This window comes from Sturnira hondurensis, unplaced genomic scaffold, assembly GCF_014824575.4.
Source record: "Sturnira hondurensis isolate 20B ecotype Veracruz unplaced genomic scaffold, ASM1482457v3 Scaffold0002638, whole genome shotgun sequence".
Classification (NCBI taxonomy): domain Eukaryota; kingdom Metazoa; phylum Chordata; class Mammalia; order Chiroptera; family Phyllostomidae; genus Sturnira; species Sturnira hondurensis.
This window is the reverse complement of record NW_028075269.1, coordinates 2945400-2962395: the sequence shown is the minus strand read 5'-3', so window position 1 is coordinate 2962395 and position 16996 is coordinate 2945400. Positions and strand designations below refer to the sequence as shown.

General features: G+C 37.5%; 1 protein-coding gene across 3 annotated transcripts in view; it reads right to left on the bottom strand.

Moving 5' to 3' along the window:
- The window catches only part of ANO5 (anoctamin 5), a 73506-nt gene that overhangs the window by 43506 nt on the left and 13004 nt on the right, over positions 1-16996 (bottom strand). For 2 of the 3 annotated variants that reach the window (XR_005065651.1, XM_037040390.1), the window contains exons 3-5: positions 9615-9665; positions 5558-5599; positions 2910-3023 (exon numbers count right to left, since the gene is read on the bottom strand). Coding sequence is in view for 1 of the 3 variants with exons in the window: in XM_037040390.1 (XP_036896285.1) it covers positions 2910-3023; positions 5558-5599; positions 9615-9665 (207 nt within the window). In the remaining 2 variants the exon portion in view is untranslated. The remainder of the gene's footprint in view (positions 1-2909; positions 3024-5557; positions 5600-9614; positions 9666-16996) is intronic. The other variant, XR_005065652.1, reaches the window with a different exon arrangement.

Sequence of the window (16996 nt, the reverse complement as noted above, 5' to 3'; positions counted from 1 at the left end):
ATGTACAACACTTCCATTTACACAGTAACAGACTTGTTCCACAGCAACTAGGCCTCCGATGCTCCAGTCCCCCACATGGTCCCCCATAAAAGTGCTCCAGGTATTACCCCATCTTGCTGCCACGTACTGCTTTTCACCTCGACTGTAATTTCACAGTGTAACTACAAAAATTCAGTGTATGTAGGAATAATCTCCAGGAAATGTACAGGATCACTATCTGAAAAAATGTACAAAACTTGATTGATTATATAACATTTAAAAAACCTGAATATATGGGAATACAGATCATGCTCCCATTTGGGAAGACATGGCATTACAAAGCTCTCAGTACCCTTCAAATAACTGCGAGACTTAGTGCGATTTTAAGCCAAAATATTATCAGGCCTTATTGATCCTGAAGAATAGAATAGCTTCACTTAGTAATGCAAATAATCATTACCTGTGGACTTCCAAAACCCTGTGCTGACTGCTGAAAAAAATATTGGCTCCCCAGAAAGGAAACTGCTATCCTCAGAAAGGCCTGCCTGCAGGGTGGCGCGGGTATCTGGGGGCTTGGTTTTCCGGAGGGTTCCCACAATTCCCGGAAGTGACAGAAGTTGCTCACTTTACCTTAACCGTTTGTACAAACAAGACAGTTTATGCTAAACATCTGCTTCCCTTCTGGGACTGTGACGTGTTGGCACACACACACTCTGCCTGGTATGTGCCAGGCAGAAGGTGAGAAGGCGAGCGATCAGCCCCCAGTAAAATCTCAGGGCACTGAGTCTTTAATGATCTTCCCTAGCAGATGACACTTCACGTGACCAGAGGAATTAAGTGCATTCTGTATGACTTCACTGAAAGAGAAGTCTGGTGAGCCTGTTCTGGTTTTCTCTGAACTTCGCCCCACGCGTCTTTCCCTTTTGCTGATTACTGGGTAGGACTCTATGCAGTGCCCTGTGAGGCCTTCCAGTGCATGGCCAAACCTGGGGGGGGTCTGGGTGTGGGCAAGAAGAAAAGGCATCCAGAGCACAAGCGGAGGTGTTGGCTTCAGGCAGAAGAACAGTTTTTCTACGGGCAGAATGGTGGACTATGCAGGTGAAGATGGTGGCAAATGGATGGAGGTGGTGATGGAAATTTAGACTTTCTCTTCCACTTGTTTTCCCAGTGAAGTGGAAAAGTATGGTCAGCTAAGCCTGAAAATGGGGAGGAGGTATTGAGGGTGTGAGGAGAGAGAAAAACTAATAAAACGGTCGTCCAAAAGAGTGGGAGCAGAGTAATACAAGGAAGGAAAGTAGGTTGCCAGACAGTATTAAGGGCCTGGCTGAGGTCCATGGGTACAAACACAGGGTACAATCAGTAGGTGAACTGTATGCCTTTCTTTCTGCATGCTGCTGGCACAGAATAGGTGGACAGTTAGGTTTAACTAAAGTTGTTGATTTGCCAAGTAAATAGAATTAAGGCAAGGAATTTGATGGCCTAAATAATGATGTAATTACACTTTCTGACATAAGACTTACACCGGATAAGCAAAGGAAAGGGGTGAATATGGAACAGCAGTAGAAAGATGGTTCAGATAACTGTATATTATCTGGTGTAGTTGAAAAACAGAATGGTATTAGTCAGAAAGATCTGAGGGGCTGATCAGACCAGCGAATGTCTGGAATGAGATTATAAAGAGTTGCGGTTATCGCTAGTGAGGTATTCTAGGGGAGTGAATGGCTGAGTTAGAGACTAAGGTCATTAGAAAAGGGAGTTCAAGGAACAGAGAGGTTAGGATGCCCAACTAATCATCTACATATGCATCAAGATTACCAATGATTAAAACAAGAAACCCTGGTGGAGAGTGCCATGGTGAACTGGGGGCTGAAAGCGTTGAGAAATAAAGGGAAGACCCAGGAGGGACAGATAAATGACAGCAACAGTGCATGGTAGTGCCAACTCGGATAAAATTTAAAGCTCGGGAATTCTGGGGAGAATGGATTGTAATCAACAATATCCTACAAGCAGGTAAACATTTACCCACCTCTGGGAAAAGGCTCTGTGAGGACAACACAACCACCACGTAAGAGAGCTGTTGGGGGAGGCAAGCAACCTCAGTGAAGAGGCAGGTGTGGAGGGGACATTGAGAGAAGGGACAAAAACGCTGACAGTGCACCCATGCAGAGGATGGTAGAGAAGTTTCCAGGGAAAGAGCAAAAGAAACGGACAGGAATCGGTATGTACAAGGTCTTATGGGGATGATATCTGTCATTTTCTGTTTTTATTTTATAGAACATTTATTTCTTGTGTATGTTAGTAAATGTGTATATATACTTACACATAAGAAACAATCTATTAATTCATTTTTTGAAATATCTAACCTGTATTGAACATTCATTATGCTCCAATCTCTGTTCTAAGCATTTTGGTATACGGCAACGGACAAGACAAAGTCCTTAGTGTTATAACCTTAATGTATGGTGTTTGATTCAATAAATAAGTAAAAAATAAATAAGTAAGTTCACTAAGGGAAACGGTATAATGGAAATAAGGAGCAGAGCATAACCTAAAGGCTCCTTCATATACAGTGTATTAGTGAACATTTAAATAAAAATCATATACAAAAGAGATATATTTAGACATCCAACTCAAATTTTAGAGATTACATTCAACATTTTAGGTAAACTATATGAAAGCATATCAGAAATTTGGAAGATAAAAAAGAAGTTAGTGTCCAAAATGTCCAAAAAATAGAACTGACTGTACACGTCCACTTTTAGTCTGCCTATTTTGTTGTCTTCTTAATCAGTTTCAGCCTTTGGTAATACCTCAGAGGGCCCTGTCTTTTACGATTAAATTCATTCATTAAATTCAATGGGAACCTGCCTGTCGAATTACAGACTGTGTTTCTTATTCATTATTCCCATTTCTTTCACATGAGTACTTACCGCCTTCAACTCTGCTTCTTTCTTTATGTCATCAACATAAGAGAGCACAAAATCAATTTGCCTAATCCCGTCTCGGAAGAAGATAGAGTCTTTGCTTTGTTTGTCTTTTTGAAACTGTAGGAGACATGAATGACAAACTTAACATTATATTTTTATTTTCAAATGGCAAAAATACGATAGCCTTATTAGCTGAAACCTAATCATCATCTCATTTTTTTTAGTCCTAAATTGGCAGGTGAAGACAACCAGAGTTTTCCACAACAGAAATCTATGCTTGTTTTAGAAAATGAAGCTCCATAAAGGAGATTTATATTAAACAATAAAGACTCAAAATGAAACTAAGTATATTAACAACATGCACACAACAAAATGATAAAATTATACCCAAATATAAAATTAATATATGTATATATTGATCCTGAAATACACATTCAGAAAGAGACCTGTTATCTTCGTTAAACAATATGCCAATTAGTTCAACAGAGAAATAATGGTCACACACTACTGTAGGAGTATTTAATTATAGACCAGTTAATGAAACTCAGTATCAAAAATAAACTTATGATTAATGCTTATACTATGATTTCATAAAATTGCCACTTTCTAATTCAGCTTTTTAAGGGTTAAGAATAAAATCAAGGTGCAGTTAAAAATTAGGAAGCAGGCAGCTTGCCGCTGGTCTCAGTACAAGTAAAGTCTCATGCAAATCTCCTTTCAACATCAATTTTTTAGGCAAGCCAAAAGCAATCCTTGTCTAAATTTGTGTTATCAATTCTCTGTTTGGTAATCAAAGTTTCAAATTTATCTTTCACATTTTGTACAGTTCAATGGTGTCTTCCCTTTCAAAACTGTGAAACACTAGAGAGACTCAGAAAGAAGGGATTTCATGTTTGACTAATTTGGTCTTCTTCACAGTGTATACATATGGTATATAATACTTAATACTTGGAATAGCCCCCATATATCACTTAGAATGATGCACATAGATAACATAGTGGATGTTGGTGATCTCTCCATCCCTGTGATGTGAATGTATAGTACAGACAACTTTCTGATTGCTGTATCTAACCATTGAGTGGAGAATTAAATTTAAAATTTTTCATAACTGGTATTCATATCAGTTTATGAGTTTCTTTTATGGTGTTCTATGCTGTTTTGCACCCAAGTCAGGCCAGACATTAAAAAGTCCTCCCATTAAAAAGAATAACTGCAGATCAGTCACAGACAAACAAGACAAAAATCTCACGTATGACCTGTTGTCTATGAACAGAGTAACTGCATTTTATCTCTATGAAGACAAAGCTGCTGTGTCTGAGAAAGAAGTAGCTTCCAATGTACAGAAGGAAATGGGTGGAAAAACAGAATAAGAAACAAAAAATATTTAGGGTCTGAAGATTAAATATCAAAATACCATTAACCAAATGGTATATCTGAGTTATCTGTACCTCAAAGGATTACATAATCATCTCCCTTCTCCTAAAAGAAAATAAAGGAACCTGAGAAAGCTCAAACTGTCATCTTATACATTGATTACACATCACTGAAAAATGTAAAATTGAACAAAAGGAATTATTTAAGCTCTCTTGTAAATCGTCATAGTATTAACAGGGAATTCACTAAAACTTGTGGAAGCCAACTGGGACAGAAAATAACAATAATAAGACTAAATGTAATCAAAGCAAGTAATAGATGGGGGGGAACAAATATCCTTTTGCTCTAAATATGGGACAGCTATATTTTTCATGGTATTTTATTAAAAAGCAACATATATTTACAAGTGCTCTTACTGTTTGGACAAGCTAAATCTAGGTCCACAGAGAGGTCTGGTAACAGAAGATGCGCACATAGAAGCCAGCAAAAGTCACACGCAGTTTACTCGACTATTAAGGAATAAGCAAAGTAGCTAGAAGAATAGTGATCTCAATTATATTTTCCTGAGGGTTCAGTCAAAATGGGTATACCTATATACTTCCCTTCTGAAAGCCAACAAACTTTTGTTGTTATGTTGTACCCCAACTAAAAACTGTAACTTTTAAAATGCAAACAAAATCACTGGTGGCCTTATAAATCACCATGAGGTACACATCAAGACTGTTAACAAAAACTGGTTGAAGCCACTGGAGCAGAAAAACCTGATAATTTTGTTACATATAACCAAATACTATTAAAACCCATCATTCCTAACTTTTGCCTAAGACATGACATGAGATCATATTTTGCATTGTGTGTAGGAGTCTCTGTTTGTGTTTAAATTTATTTGTTATTAGAAATGCCTATATATGAGCCAAATATTAAGGTACCTTTTTTGAATGAGGTATTTATTCTGAAGTTCATAAACTTAGATTCCTGTTGGAGGTTCATAAACCTCTGAAATTGTATATAAATTGTATCGGTTTATATGTGTGTATATGTATATATGTATGTATAACACACACACATATACCCATTTTTAGGAGAAGGTTCCATAGCTTTAATCAGGTCAAAAAAGTATATCACCATTCTAAAACCTCAATATCTGGGAAACAGCAACCAGTAACAAAGCCCCCCCTTACCCCAATCGATACTAGTCATCAGGTTAAAAATGCCACAGACTATCTATCAGTGCGGCCATCCAGAGCATAAGCAGCATCATTCAGCATTGCTTTTACCATAAGACGTCGCCTCAGGAACAAATTGTATCTCTTTGCAGGCTGTGAAGCAATCAATAGAAAGTTAACAAATCCTGCCCAGAATTACAGAGAAGATTTCTGAAAGCATGAATGAACCTGGAGAGTATTTTATGCTAAGTGAAATAAAACAGTCAGAGAAAGACAAGTACCACATGATCTCACTTACATGTAGAATCTAATGAACAAAATAAACAAACAAAACTGAAACAGACTCATAGTTACAGAGAATGAACTAAAGCTGTCAGAGAGGAGCAGAGAGCAGAGGGAGAGAAGAGGCTAGGTGAAAAAACGGAGGGATTAACCCAAAACAAACACACAAATAAACAACCTCACAGACACAGACAACAGTCCGGTAATCACCGGAGAGAAAGGCGTAGTGAGGGAGGTAGAAGGAATTCTGACTTTGGGTGGTGAACACACAATACAATACGCAGATGATATGTTGCAGAATTATACACTTGAAGCCTATATAATGTTATTAACCAAAGCCACTCCAATAAATCCAATAAATTTTTTAAAAGAAATAAAAAATCTAATAGCGTATTAACACTTTTTCACCCATCTGCCAAACTGACAATACTAATACAAATTTGATCTACAGGACAGACTCTCAAGTAACAACATACAGCCTTTTTTCATACTACACGCTAAGAGATTTAACAGTTTAGGATCAAAGAATATTTTTTAAAAAGAAAGGAAATTTGCAACAAACAGACACACAAATTCAGTATTATCACTCAGGTGAATGTGTACATTGGTGTGATATTTAAATTAGAAGGGTGGGAGAAGTTAGAAACAAGAAAATAACAAAAATAGGAAGAAAAGAGGAAAGAACAAAGAAAAAATACGACTTCAAAGTAAATTTCCCTAAGTCCTTTATACAGTAACGTTAAATAATACGTATTTGTGGAACTGAGTTAAAGAAAGGGGGAGAGACAAAACAGTGAGAAAGGGAGACATTGAAATACTAGCAAAGTAAAATAGGCATTCTGTTAAGCAGCATGCCATATATCAAGCGAAGAAAGTAAAATCACTACAATTATACCTGGACTGTACATGGGATTGAAAGTCTACCCAATAGTGTAAAATATTTCATAGCCTCTCAAAATGCTGAAGGGAGAAAAAAGAAAGTCATTCAACTATTTATTTTATAAAAATATTTTTTAATTTATTTTTAGACAGAGAGGGAGAGAGGGAGAGAAACACCTGCGTGTGGTTGCTTCTTGCGTACCACTTACTGGGGACCTGGTCTGCAACCCAGGCGTGTGCCCTGACTGGGAATCAAACCCAGGACCTTTTGGTTCGCAGGCTGGCGCTCAGTCCACTGAGCCACACCAGCCAGGGCTCAGCTTATTTTTAAAAGGACAGGAAATGAGAAATTGACTGAAGGAAGTGACTGAAAGTGAAGCAAGAACCCAGCAAGTGGCATTGTTCCCTCTCTGACCTGTCCCCCACATATGATGCCACAACAAAGCAAAGCGGCTTGCCCCACCCTAGTAAATACCTAAGGCTTACAATATAGCAGGTGTGCTGAGACAAAGAACTACGACCCAAATGAAAGAACAGATCAAAACTCCAGAAAAATAAATAAGTGACAACAAGATAGCCAACCAATCAGATGCAGAGTTCAAAACACTGGTAATGAGGATGCTCACAGAAACTATTGAGTACAGTCACAAAGTAGAGGAAAAAGTGAAGGTTATGCAAAGTGAAATAAAGAAAAATATACAGGGAATCAACAGTGAAGAAAAGAAAACTAGGGTTCAAATCAATGATTTGGAACCAAAGAAAAAAATAAACATTCAACCAGAGCAGAATGAAGAAACAGGATTCAAAAAAATGAGGAGAGGCTTAGGAACCTCTGGGACAACTTTAAACGTTCCAACACCCAAATCATAGGGGTGCCAGAAGAAGAAGAAGAGCAAGAAATGTAAAACTTACTTGGAAAACTAATGAAGGAGGACTTCCCAGTCTGGCAAAGGAAATAGACACACAAGTCCAGGAAGCTCAGAGAGTCCCAGAGAAGTTGTACCCAAGAAAGCACACACCAAGGCACATCATAATTATATTAGCCAAGATTAAAGATAAGGACCGAATCTTAAAGGCAGCAAGAGAAAAAGATACAGTTACCTACAAAGGAGTTCCCATAGGATTGTCAGTTGATTTCTCAAAAGAAACCTTACAGGTAAGAAGGAGCTGGAAAGAAGTATTCAAAGTGATGAAAAGCAAGAACCTATATCTAAGATTACTTTACCCAGGAAAGCTGTCATTTAGAATGGAAGGGCAGGTAATGTTAAAGGAGTTCATCAACACTAAGCCCTTATTATATGAAGTGGTAAAGGGACTTAACTAAGGAAAACAAGAAGATCCAAACTATGAACAGTAAAGTGACAACAAACTCGCAGCTATCAATAAATGAACCAAAAAGAACAAAAACAAACTAAGTAAGAAAGTAGAACAGCAACAGAATCACAGAAATGAAGACCACATGGAAGGTTATCAGTGGGGAGGGGGTCAGAGGAGAATGGGAGAAAAGGTACAGGTAGTAAGAAGAGTAACTGGCAGGTACAAAATAGAAAGGGGAAAGTTAAGAATAGTATAGGAAACGAAGAAACCAAAGAACTTAATGTACGACCCATGGACATGAATGAAGGGAGGGAATGCTGGAGGAAAAGGGGGTACAGGGCAGGGGGAGATAAAGGGGAGAAAAATTGGACAACTGTAATAGCATAATCAATAAAAAATACTTCAAAAAGAGAAAGCGTGAAGGTAAATTTTAAATGTAAAAAGAAAAAAGAAAAAGAAAACGCTGAGGACCATATGATTTCACNATAGGGGTGCCAGAAGAAGAAGAAGAGCAAGAAATTTAAAACTTACTTGGAAAACTAATGAAGGCGGACTTCCGAGTCTGGCAAAGGAAATAGACACACAAGTCCAGGAAGCTCAGAGAGTCCCAGAGAAGTTGTACCCAAGAAAGCACACACCAAGGCACATCATAATTATATTAGCCAAGATTAAAGATAAGGACCGAATCTTAAAGGCAGCAAGAGAAAAAGATACAGTTACCTACAAAGGAGTTCCCATAGGATTGTCAGTTGATTTCTCAAAAGAAACCTTACAGGTAAGAAGGAGCTGGAAAGAAGTATTCAAAGTGATGAAAAGCAAGAACCTATATCTAAGATTACTTTACCCAGGAAAGCTGTCATTTAGAATGGAAGGGCAGGTAATGTTAAAGGAGATCATCAACACTAAGCCCTTATTATATAAAGTGGTAAAGGGACTTAACTAAGGAAAACAAGAAGATCCAAACTATGAACAGTAAAGTGACAACAAACTCTCAGCTATCAATAAATGAACTAAAAAGAACAAAAACAAACTAAATAAGAAAGTAGAACAGCAACAGAATCACAGAAATGAAGACCACACGGAAGGTTATCAGTGGGGAGGGGGTCAGAGGAGAATGGGAGAAAAGGTACAGGGAGTAAGAAGAGTAATTGGCAGGTACAAAATAGAAAGGGGAAGGTTAAGAACAGTATAGGAAACGAAGAAACCAAAGAACTTAATGTACGACCCATGGACATGAAGGAAGGGAGGGAATGCTGGAGGGAAAGGGGGTACAGGGCAGGGGGAGATAAAGGGGAGAAAAAATGGGACAACTGTAATAGCATAATCAATAAAAAATACTTCAAAAAGAGAAAGCATGAAGGTAAATTTTAAACATAAAGAGAAAAAAGAAAAGAAAAAGAAAATGCTGAGGACCATATTATTTCACTATAACGTGGGACATAAAACTGAAAGTGTCAGACACAGACAACAGTATGGTGGTTACCAGAGGGAAAGGGAGGGGTAGTCAAGGGTAAATGGGCCAAATATATGATGACAGAAGATGATCTAACTTCGGGTGGTGGGCACACAATGCAATATACAAACCATGCATCACAGAAATCTACATTTAAAATATAGGATCTTATTAACCAATGTTACCCCAACAAATCTGATTTAAAAAGAGAAAAAAGTTGTACTAATTGCTGCTCACCGTTGGTTCTTCCTTGATGAGAAAGCTGGTCTCTCGGCTGCTCAGGCTCTGCTAATAGCACCAGGGGAAATACAATGCTGTTAATAATCATAATGCAAGTGGAGAGGATATAACTTTCAACACCAAAGCTCTAGCTTCTCTACACAGAAATACTAATCCAGCAATTCAGGGGAGCTACGAAACACCTGAAACAAAGTGTAAAACTGTGTACGTGTGTGTATACGTGTGCATGTGTATTCATGCAAGTGTAGGAGGGGGAGGTGTGTGTGTGAAGACAGCTTGAGAGAGAATGAGAATTTTAGAAGCAGCTTTTTAAAATATATTTTATTGATTATACCATTACAGTTGTTCTATTCCCCCCCTTCATTCCCCTCCACCCGCACACTCCCTCCCCCACCATTCTCCCCCCTAGTTTATAACCACGTGTCTCATGTTCTTTAGATTCTATATTTCCCCCAATATTCTATATATTGGGGAATATACTTCTAGAATATATTTCTATATTCTCACCCTCCCCCCTATCTATTTTCTACCTACCATCTATGCTATTTTCTGTACCTTCTCCCCACTTCTCCCCCTCCCACTCCCCTGTTGCTAACCCTCCATGTGGTCTTCATTTCTATGGTTCCACTCCTGATCTAGCTGTCCTCTTGGTTTGCTTTTGTTTTAGGTGTGGTTGTTAATAACTGTGTGTTTGCTGTCCTTTCACTGTTAATATTTTTCATCTTCTTTTTCTTAGATAAGTCCCTTTAGCATTTCATATAATAAGGGCTTGGTGATGATGAACTCCTTGAACTTGACCTTATCTGAGAAGCACTTTATCTGTCCTACCATTCTAAATGAAAATTTTGCTGGATAAAGCAATCTTGGCTGTAGGTCTTTGGATTTCATGGCTTGGAATACTTCTTTCCAGCCCCTTCTTGCCTGTAAGGTCTCTTTGGAGAAAACAGCTGACAGTCTGATGGGTAGTCCTTTGTAGGTGACTGTCCCCTTATCCCTTGCTGCTTCTAGGATTCTCTCCTTCATTTTGGTCTATGCTAATGTAATTATGATGTGCCTTGGTGTGTTCCTTCTTGGGTCCAACTTCTTTGGGACTCTCTGAGCTTCCTGGATTTCCTGGAAGTCCATTTCCTTTGCCAGACTGGGGAAGTTCTCCTTTATTATTTGTTCAAATACGTTTTCGACTCGTAGCTGTTTCTTTCCCCCTTCTGGTACCCCTATAATCCGGATGTTGGAACGTTTAAAGATGTCCTGGAGGTTCCTAAGCCTCTCCTCATTTTTTTGAATTCTCATTAGCTTTATTGAACCTTAAGAAAACCCTGAGACACAATAAATGGTTAAGAACTACTATATTACAGAGGAACAGCGAGGATCCCCATTCTTTTAACGATGCTGAATCCTCAACAGGACCACAACAAAGGGCAGAATTAATTGATGATTTAAAGCCTTTTAAACATTTGACGACATTAAAGTTATACTGAAACAGCGGGAAGAGCCGTGGGAAAACTGAGTCTGAGTTATTACACGCTAAAAGTCCCATTTCACTGATCCTGGACTCCAGCTGCCTGTGGACCTTAAAAGAATTCCATTAACTCACCTAAAAAAGTCAGATATCAAATAAAGCTAATGAATATCTTGCTCATTTAATTCTGAAATAGCAGCCTCTGATAATAAATTGTGCATCTGCATTTCTGCATTTAAGACAATGTATGAATTTATTATAGCTTCGTATTACATTGAATCCTTATAATGTAATGTTTTCAATTATGCTAGAAATCAATTAGGCAGTTGACTTATAGAAGGGTACAAAAAACATATACTACACATTTCAAAAGCAATTAGGCTAGGCACTTTACAATTTCTCACTTTAGGAAAAATGAGTTTGTTGTGACTTTCTACTCAAAAGCTGTGGTGTTCTGTTTGCAAAATGTAAGATAAAATAATACAGGTTCCTTCATACCTTTTGCTGAGTATTTCATTGTCTCATTTCTCACTGACCTTAGTCTCGGGAAAAGAAATATCTATGCTGTTCTCAATCCTACATTCCCCTCTTCAGTGGCCTTGTCTCAGGGTCCTCCAACCCTTAAGGAATTGAATGAAATGGTATAAAATGTAATGAAGTGAGTACATGGATGAATGACACAAAGTTCCACTAGCAACAGAACGTGGAAACACAGAAAATCTATGAATCCTCATAGAAACTGAGTGGTCATTGTGAATATTGTAAACATAAGAAGCAATGATTTGGCGATGGGTATTCAGAAAAAAATACTTCTAGACGGGGCTCCTAAAACAGCGTCTCAAAGAAGTACCACTGCGGAGTGACTAAGGGGAGAGCTCTAGACTCGGACCACCTGCGTTCAGAACCCTGCACCAACCCCCGCACCAACCCCCGCACCAACCCCAATGTATAGCCAACACTTGTGGATATAACGATAAGCCAATTAACAGTCTCAGTTTATAGACTCTTCATAACCTGGTTTCTGAGAATTTGTGTAGTTACAGGCATTGAATTTGTTTTTTTCCCTGAAAAAATACATAAAACCATGTGTTTTATTTTTTAGTCTTTTAATATGATTAAGTATCTCAATTGATTTTTGCATAATAAATGAGCATTCCATCACTGAAATGATCTCCACTTGGTTATGGGACTAAATTCTTTTCATATTTTATTAGTTAATATTTAACTCAGGATGTGTGTGTCTAGGACCATGAAGGACCCTGGTTTCCCTTTTTTGTGCCGTCTTTGTTCGGTTTAGTGTCAGGGTAATGGAAGGCTCTAAAATAAATTGCGCTAGTGCTTATTCCTACTGTATTTTCTGGAAGAAACTGTATAAAGCTGGTATTAATTATCCTTTAAATAAACACTTGGTAGAATTCTCCAGTGAAATGATTTGGACCTAAAGATTTCTTTGGGGAGAATTTTAAAATTATACATTTGATTTCCTAATAATTATAGGAATTTCAAATTATTTATCTCATATCGAATGGGTTGTGTATCCTTAGTGTTCCTTTATTAACTTTTTTGTATCTACAGTCTATAGCGACATACCTTGTTTTGTTTCTGGTTATGTCTCCTCCCCTCCCCTCCCCTCCCCTCCCCTCCCCTCCTCTCCCTGTCTTCTCCCTCCTCTACCCTCCCCTCCAGCCCCTCCTTGTCATTCTAGCTAGAAGTTTGTCAATTTTATTACCTTTTCATAGAACCAACTTGCTGTTTCAATAATTTTCTCTAGTGTTTTTCTGTTTTAAATTAATTGATTTCTGTTCTTATCTTGATTTTTCTGTTATTTCCTGAGATGGAAGCTTATCATTGATTTCGACTTTTCCTCTTTACCGCCATAAACATTTATCGGAGTAAATTTCTCTCAGCATTGTTTTGGCTACAACCCCCAAATGTCAGTATGTTGCATTTTCACTTTTACTCAGTTCAACATTTTGCTTTGCTTTTTTCCTTGAGACTTTACTTCACAGACTGTTTAGAAGTATGCTGTTTAGTTTCCAATTGTTGATGTTCCTGTTACCATTCTATTACTGATTAGTTTGATTCCATTGGGATCCAAGAATGCTCTATGATTTCAATTTGTTGAGGTTTGTTCTATGGCCCAGGATATAGTCTGTCTTGGCAGATGTTCCATGTGTACTTGAAATAAATGTGTGCTCTCTTATCATCAGGCTGATTAGTTTATAAGTATCAATTATATCCTGTTGGTTGATGTATATCCTTGCTGGTTTTCTCTTTAGCTGTGTCACCTACCATTGAGAAAGAAGTGAAGTCTATTATCGATTTCTGTATTAGTCCTTTCCATCCTATTATTTTTTCTTCACATGTTATGATGCTATTATTTGTTACAGACAACTCTAGCATTGCTGTATCTTAATGTTAAATGAACACTTTTAATCTTTACATAATGTCCGGCTCTGTCCATGGTAATTTTCTTTGCTACATAGTGTACTTCATATATTAATTTAGTACTCCAGCTTTCTATTAATGTTTGTATATATTTTCAGCCATAATATATATTTTAATCCTTTTACTTTAATGTTTTAACCCACTTTGCAAAACTGTCTTTCAACTAGACTATTTACATTTCACATAATTATTGATACATTAAGAGTTAACTCTGCCATTTTATTTTTGTTTTGATTTGTTTATTCTACTATGTTCCTCTAGCTTATTTTTCATGATTTCCTGTAGGTTATTGGAACTATTATTATGATTCAATTCTGATTTATCAAAATAGTTTCTGAGTGTATCTCTATGCAGATTTTGATATTACATTATATATATACACACATTATTTATCACAACATACAAAGTGTATGTTTCATCTGTCAAGTGAAGTATATAACCCTCCCACTTAAAACCTCAAACCTCTTTGTTTACAATTTTCTTAAATATTTATCTGCACACATTGAGAATATCAAAAATTATTGAATATTTTTACTTCAATTGTCAAATATAACTGAAAACTCAAAAGAGAAAGTCTATTGTATATTCATATTTTTACACTTTTTGTTTTTTCTCTTCCTTCCCCATATTAAAAAATTTCTTGTTTTATCATTTTCTTTCTGTCAAACAACTTCTTTTGGCTAATCTTTCAGTGCAAATGTGCTGTTGAAATTTTTCTCTAATCTTCCTTCATTTGAGAACAGTTTGAGTTTCTGTTTATTCCTGAAGGATATTTTCACTGGTTGTAACATTCTCAATTGGCATTTTTTTTTTGTGAGCACCTGAAACAACTGGACTACTTCCCCTCATTTGTGAGAGAAAACTACTACCATCTAATTATTGTATTTTTCCCCTAGAGTTAAGGCATTGTTCCTCTCACTGCTTTCAGGATATTTTTTTTTGCCTTTAGTTTTCTGAACTAGTTTTAGTTCAATTGATGTGAATTTCTTTGGGTTTATCCTGTCTGTGATTCCTTCAGCTTCTTGAATCTGTAGGCTTGTGTATTGTTGGCCAATTGAGATATTCACCTATTTTTCTTCAAATATTTTTTAGCCCACTCTCTCCCATTCTAGGACTTCAGTAACACAAGCAAGATCTTCAGTAACACAAGCAAGATCTTCAGTAACACAAGGACAAGATCTTCAGTCGCAGAAGGATAAAATCTTCAGTAGCACAAGGACAAGATCTTCAGTAACACAAGGACAAGATCTTCAGTAACACAAGACAAGATCTTCAGTCGCACAAGGATAAGATCTTCAGTAACACAAGGACAAGGTCTCCTCTAGCCCCAGAGGAACCTGAAGCTCTGTTCACTTTTTTTTCTTTTTTCTTCTGTTTAGACTAGGTAATTTCTACTCTATTTCCAAATTCAGTGATTCCTTCCTCTGTTCATCCCACCTTCTGCTGAGTTGTTTTTTTTAAATTGCAGTTAATCTGTTTTTCAATTCTAAAATTTCTAGTATGTTATTCTTTAAAATTTGTTGCCTTTTTTCTGAGACTTCCTATTGTTTTTATGTTTCAAGCATGATCACAATTGCTCACTGAAGCATTTGTATAATAGATGTTTTAAAATCCTAATCAGATATTTTAACATCTGTACCTCAGCACTGGTATGTGCTATCTTTTCTCATTCAAGTTGCTATCCTTCTGGTTCTTGGTATTATGGGTGATTTTCTATAAAAATCTAAACTTGTAAGCTATTGTGTTATAAGACTCTAGATTTTATTTAAATCTTCTGCTTCACTAAAGCAGAAGATTTACTAAGTCTTCTCTGATACCACTCTGGTGGGATAAGTGGAGTGATGCCTCATAACCCGGTGGGGTCAGAATTCCAGACTTCTAGCTCAGCGTCTGTGCAGGTGCAGGGGTGGTGGGGCGTTGGAAGGGTTTCTCCTCACTGCTGGGTGGGGCAGAAGTTCAAGCTTACTGTTAGGCCTTCACTGACCCCAACCTGGCGGGGAAGTGCACAGGCGCCTCCTTTCTGCTCCCTACATGGCCTCCACTGTCACCACGGCAGGGAGTGGAGTTGGGGTGGTTTCTCTATTTCTAGACAGCGGTGAAACCCTGGCTTTCCACCGGGCTACCTCTGACAACGGCCAGCAGAAAAGAATTGAGCGCCTTGTTACTACTGACGAGAGTGAAAAGCCCAGGCTCCCACATGTTCTCTGCGGACTCCATGCAGATGAGTGTGTGGGAGAGACACATTCTCACAGGGCCTACCTTTTCCAGTGCTGAATACATTGCACATCAGCTGAAGAATGATTATTTCAAATCAGAATATTTTTACCATGTCAACCAGTCAACAGTTTAATTTCGGCACAACTAAAAACAAAAACCCCCCAAACTATGACACATGTAGCCCTGGCTGGTGTAGCTCAGTGGATTGAGTGCGGGCCTGCGACTCAGACGATCGCGGTTCGATGCTCAGTCAGGGCACATGCCTGGGTTGCAGACCAGTTCCCTGCAGGCCAGTTCCCAACAGGGGACGCATGAAAGGCAACCATACATTGTTGTTTCTCTCCCTCTCTCCTTCCCTTCCCCTCTAAAGATAAATAAATAAAATCTTTTTTAAAAATAAATAAATAAATAAAAACTATGACACATGATATTACTAAAATACTATGTCTGAATTTCTCTGAGTTTGATGAGCCAAATGTAAAGCCTCAGAAATCTGAACAAAAATGTTCAACCTGAAGGCAAGGAAGTAATATGCACTATTTTTGAAATGTGCAAAGGGATAAGGAACAGCATAAATATGACATGAAAAGATTTTCCTGTTATAGAAGCATAAGTCTAGATCATATATAAATATGACAGATACACACAGAAGCAGAGAATGTGAACTGTAATTGAAGTTAACTTGAGAAAGACATATAAAGATCTGTGAGCCATGTATTACTATGACATCAATGTGGACAAAGTGAAAATGACAGTATGTTATCATTGAAGTTGGTTCAATCTCGTAAGATATATCTTTCCTCAGTCTGCCCTATAGACATGAAAACTTTAACTTTTCATGTTCTTTACTTTCTAGATAATATTCTTGATACATTTACTGTAGTTACATTGCTTTATTTGTTTATGACAGCTGTCATAAACATAAACTGTCTAGTTTATGACAGTGGTTTTCAAACTTTAATGAATGGCAGTTAAGAGTCACTTGGGTGCTTTTTTAAAATCAGGACTTCTTGCCCTTACCCTAAATAGTAATTAGTCATTTCAACAGTAATAGTGATTAATAATCTGAGGTTGGGCCCAAGAGTCTGCATTTTAAAGAAATTTTTCATATAATTCTTATTCAGGCGGTTTACAAATTACACTGTAAAAATCACTGGACTATACAATTTTCATAGTCCCTTCAGTTCTCATAGTCCATTTCTCTCAGCATTGTGGCCATTGAGCTTTTAAAGGAAACCCAGGACTTCTGGGACTC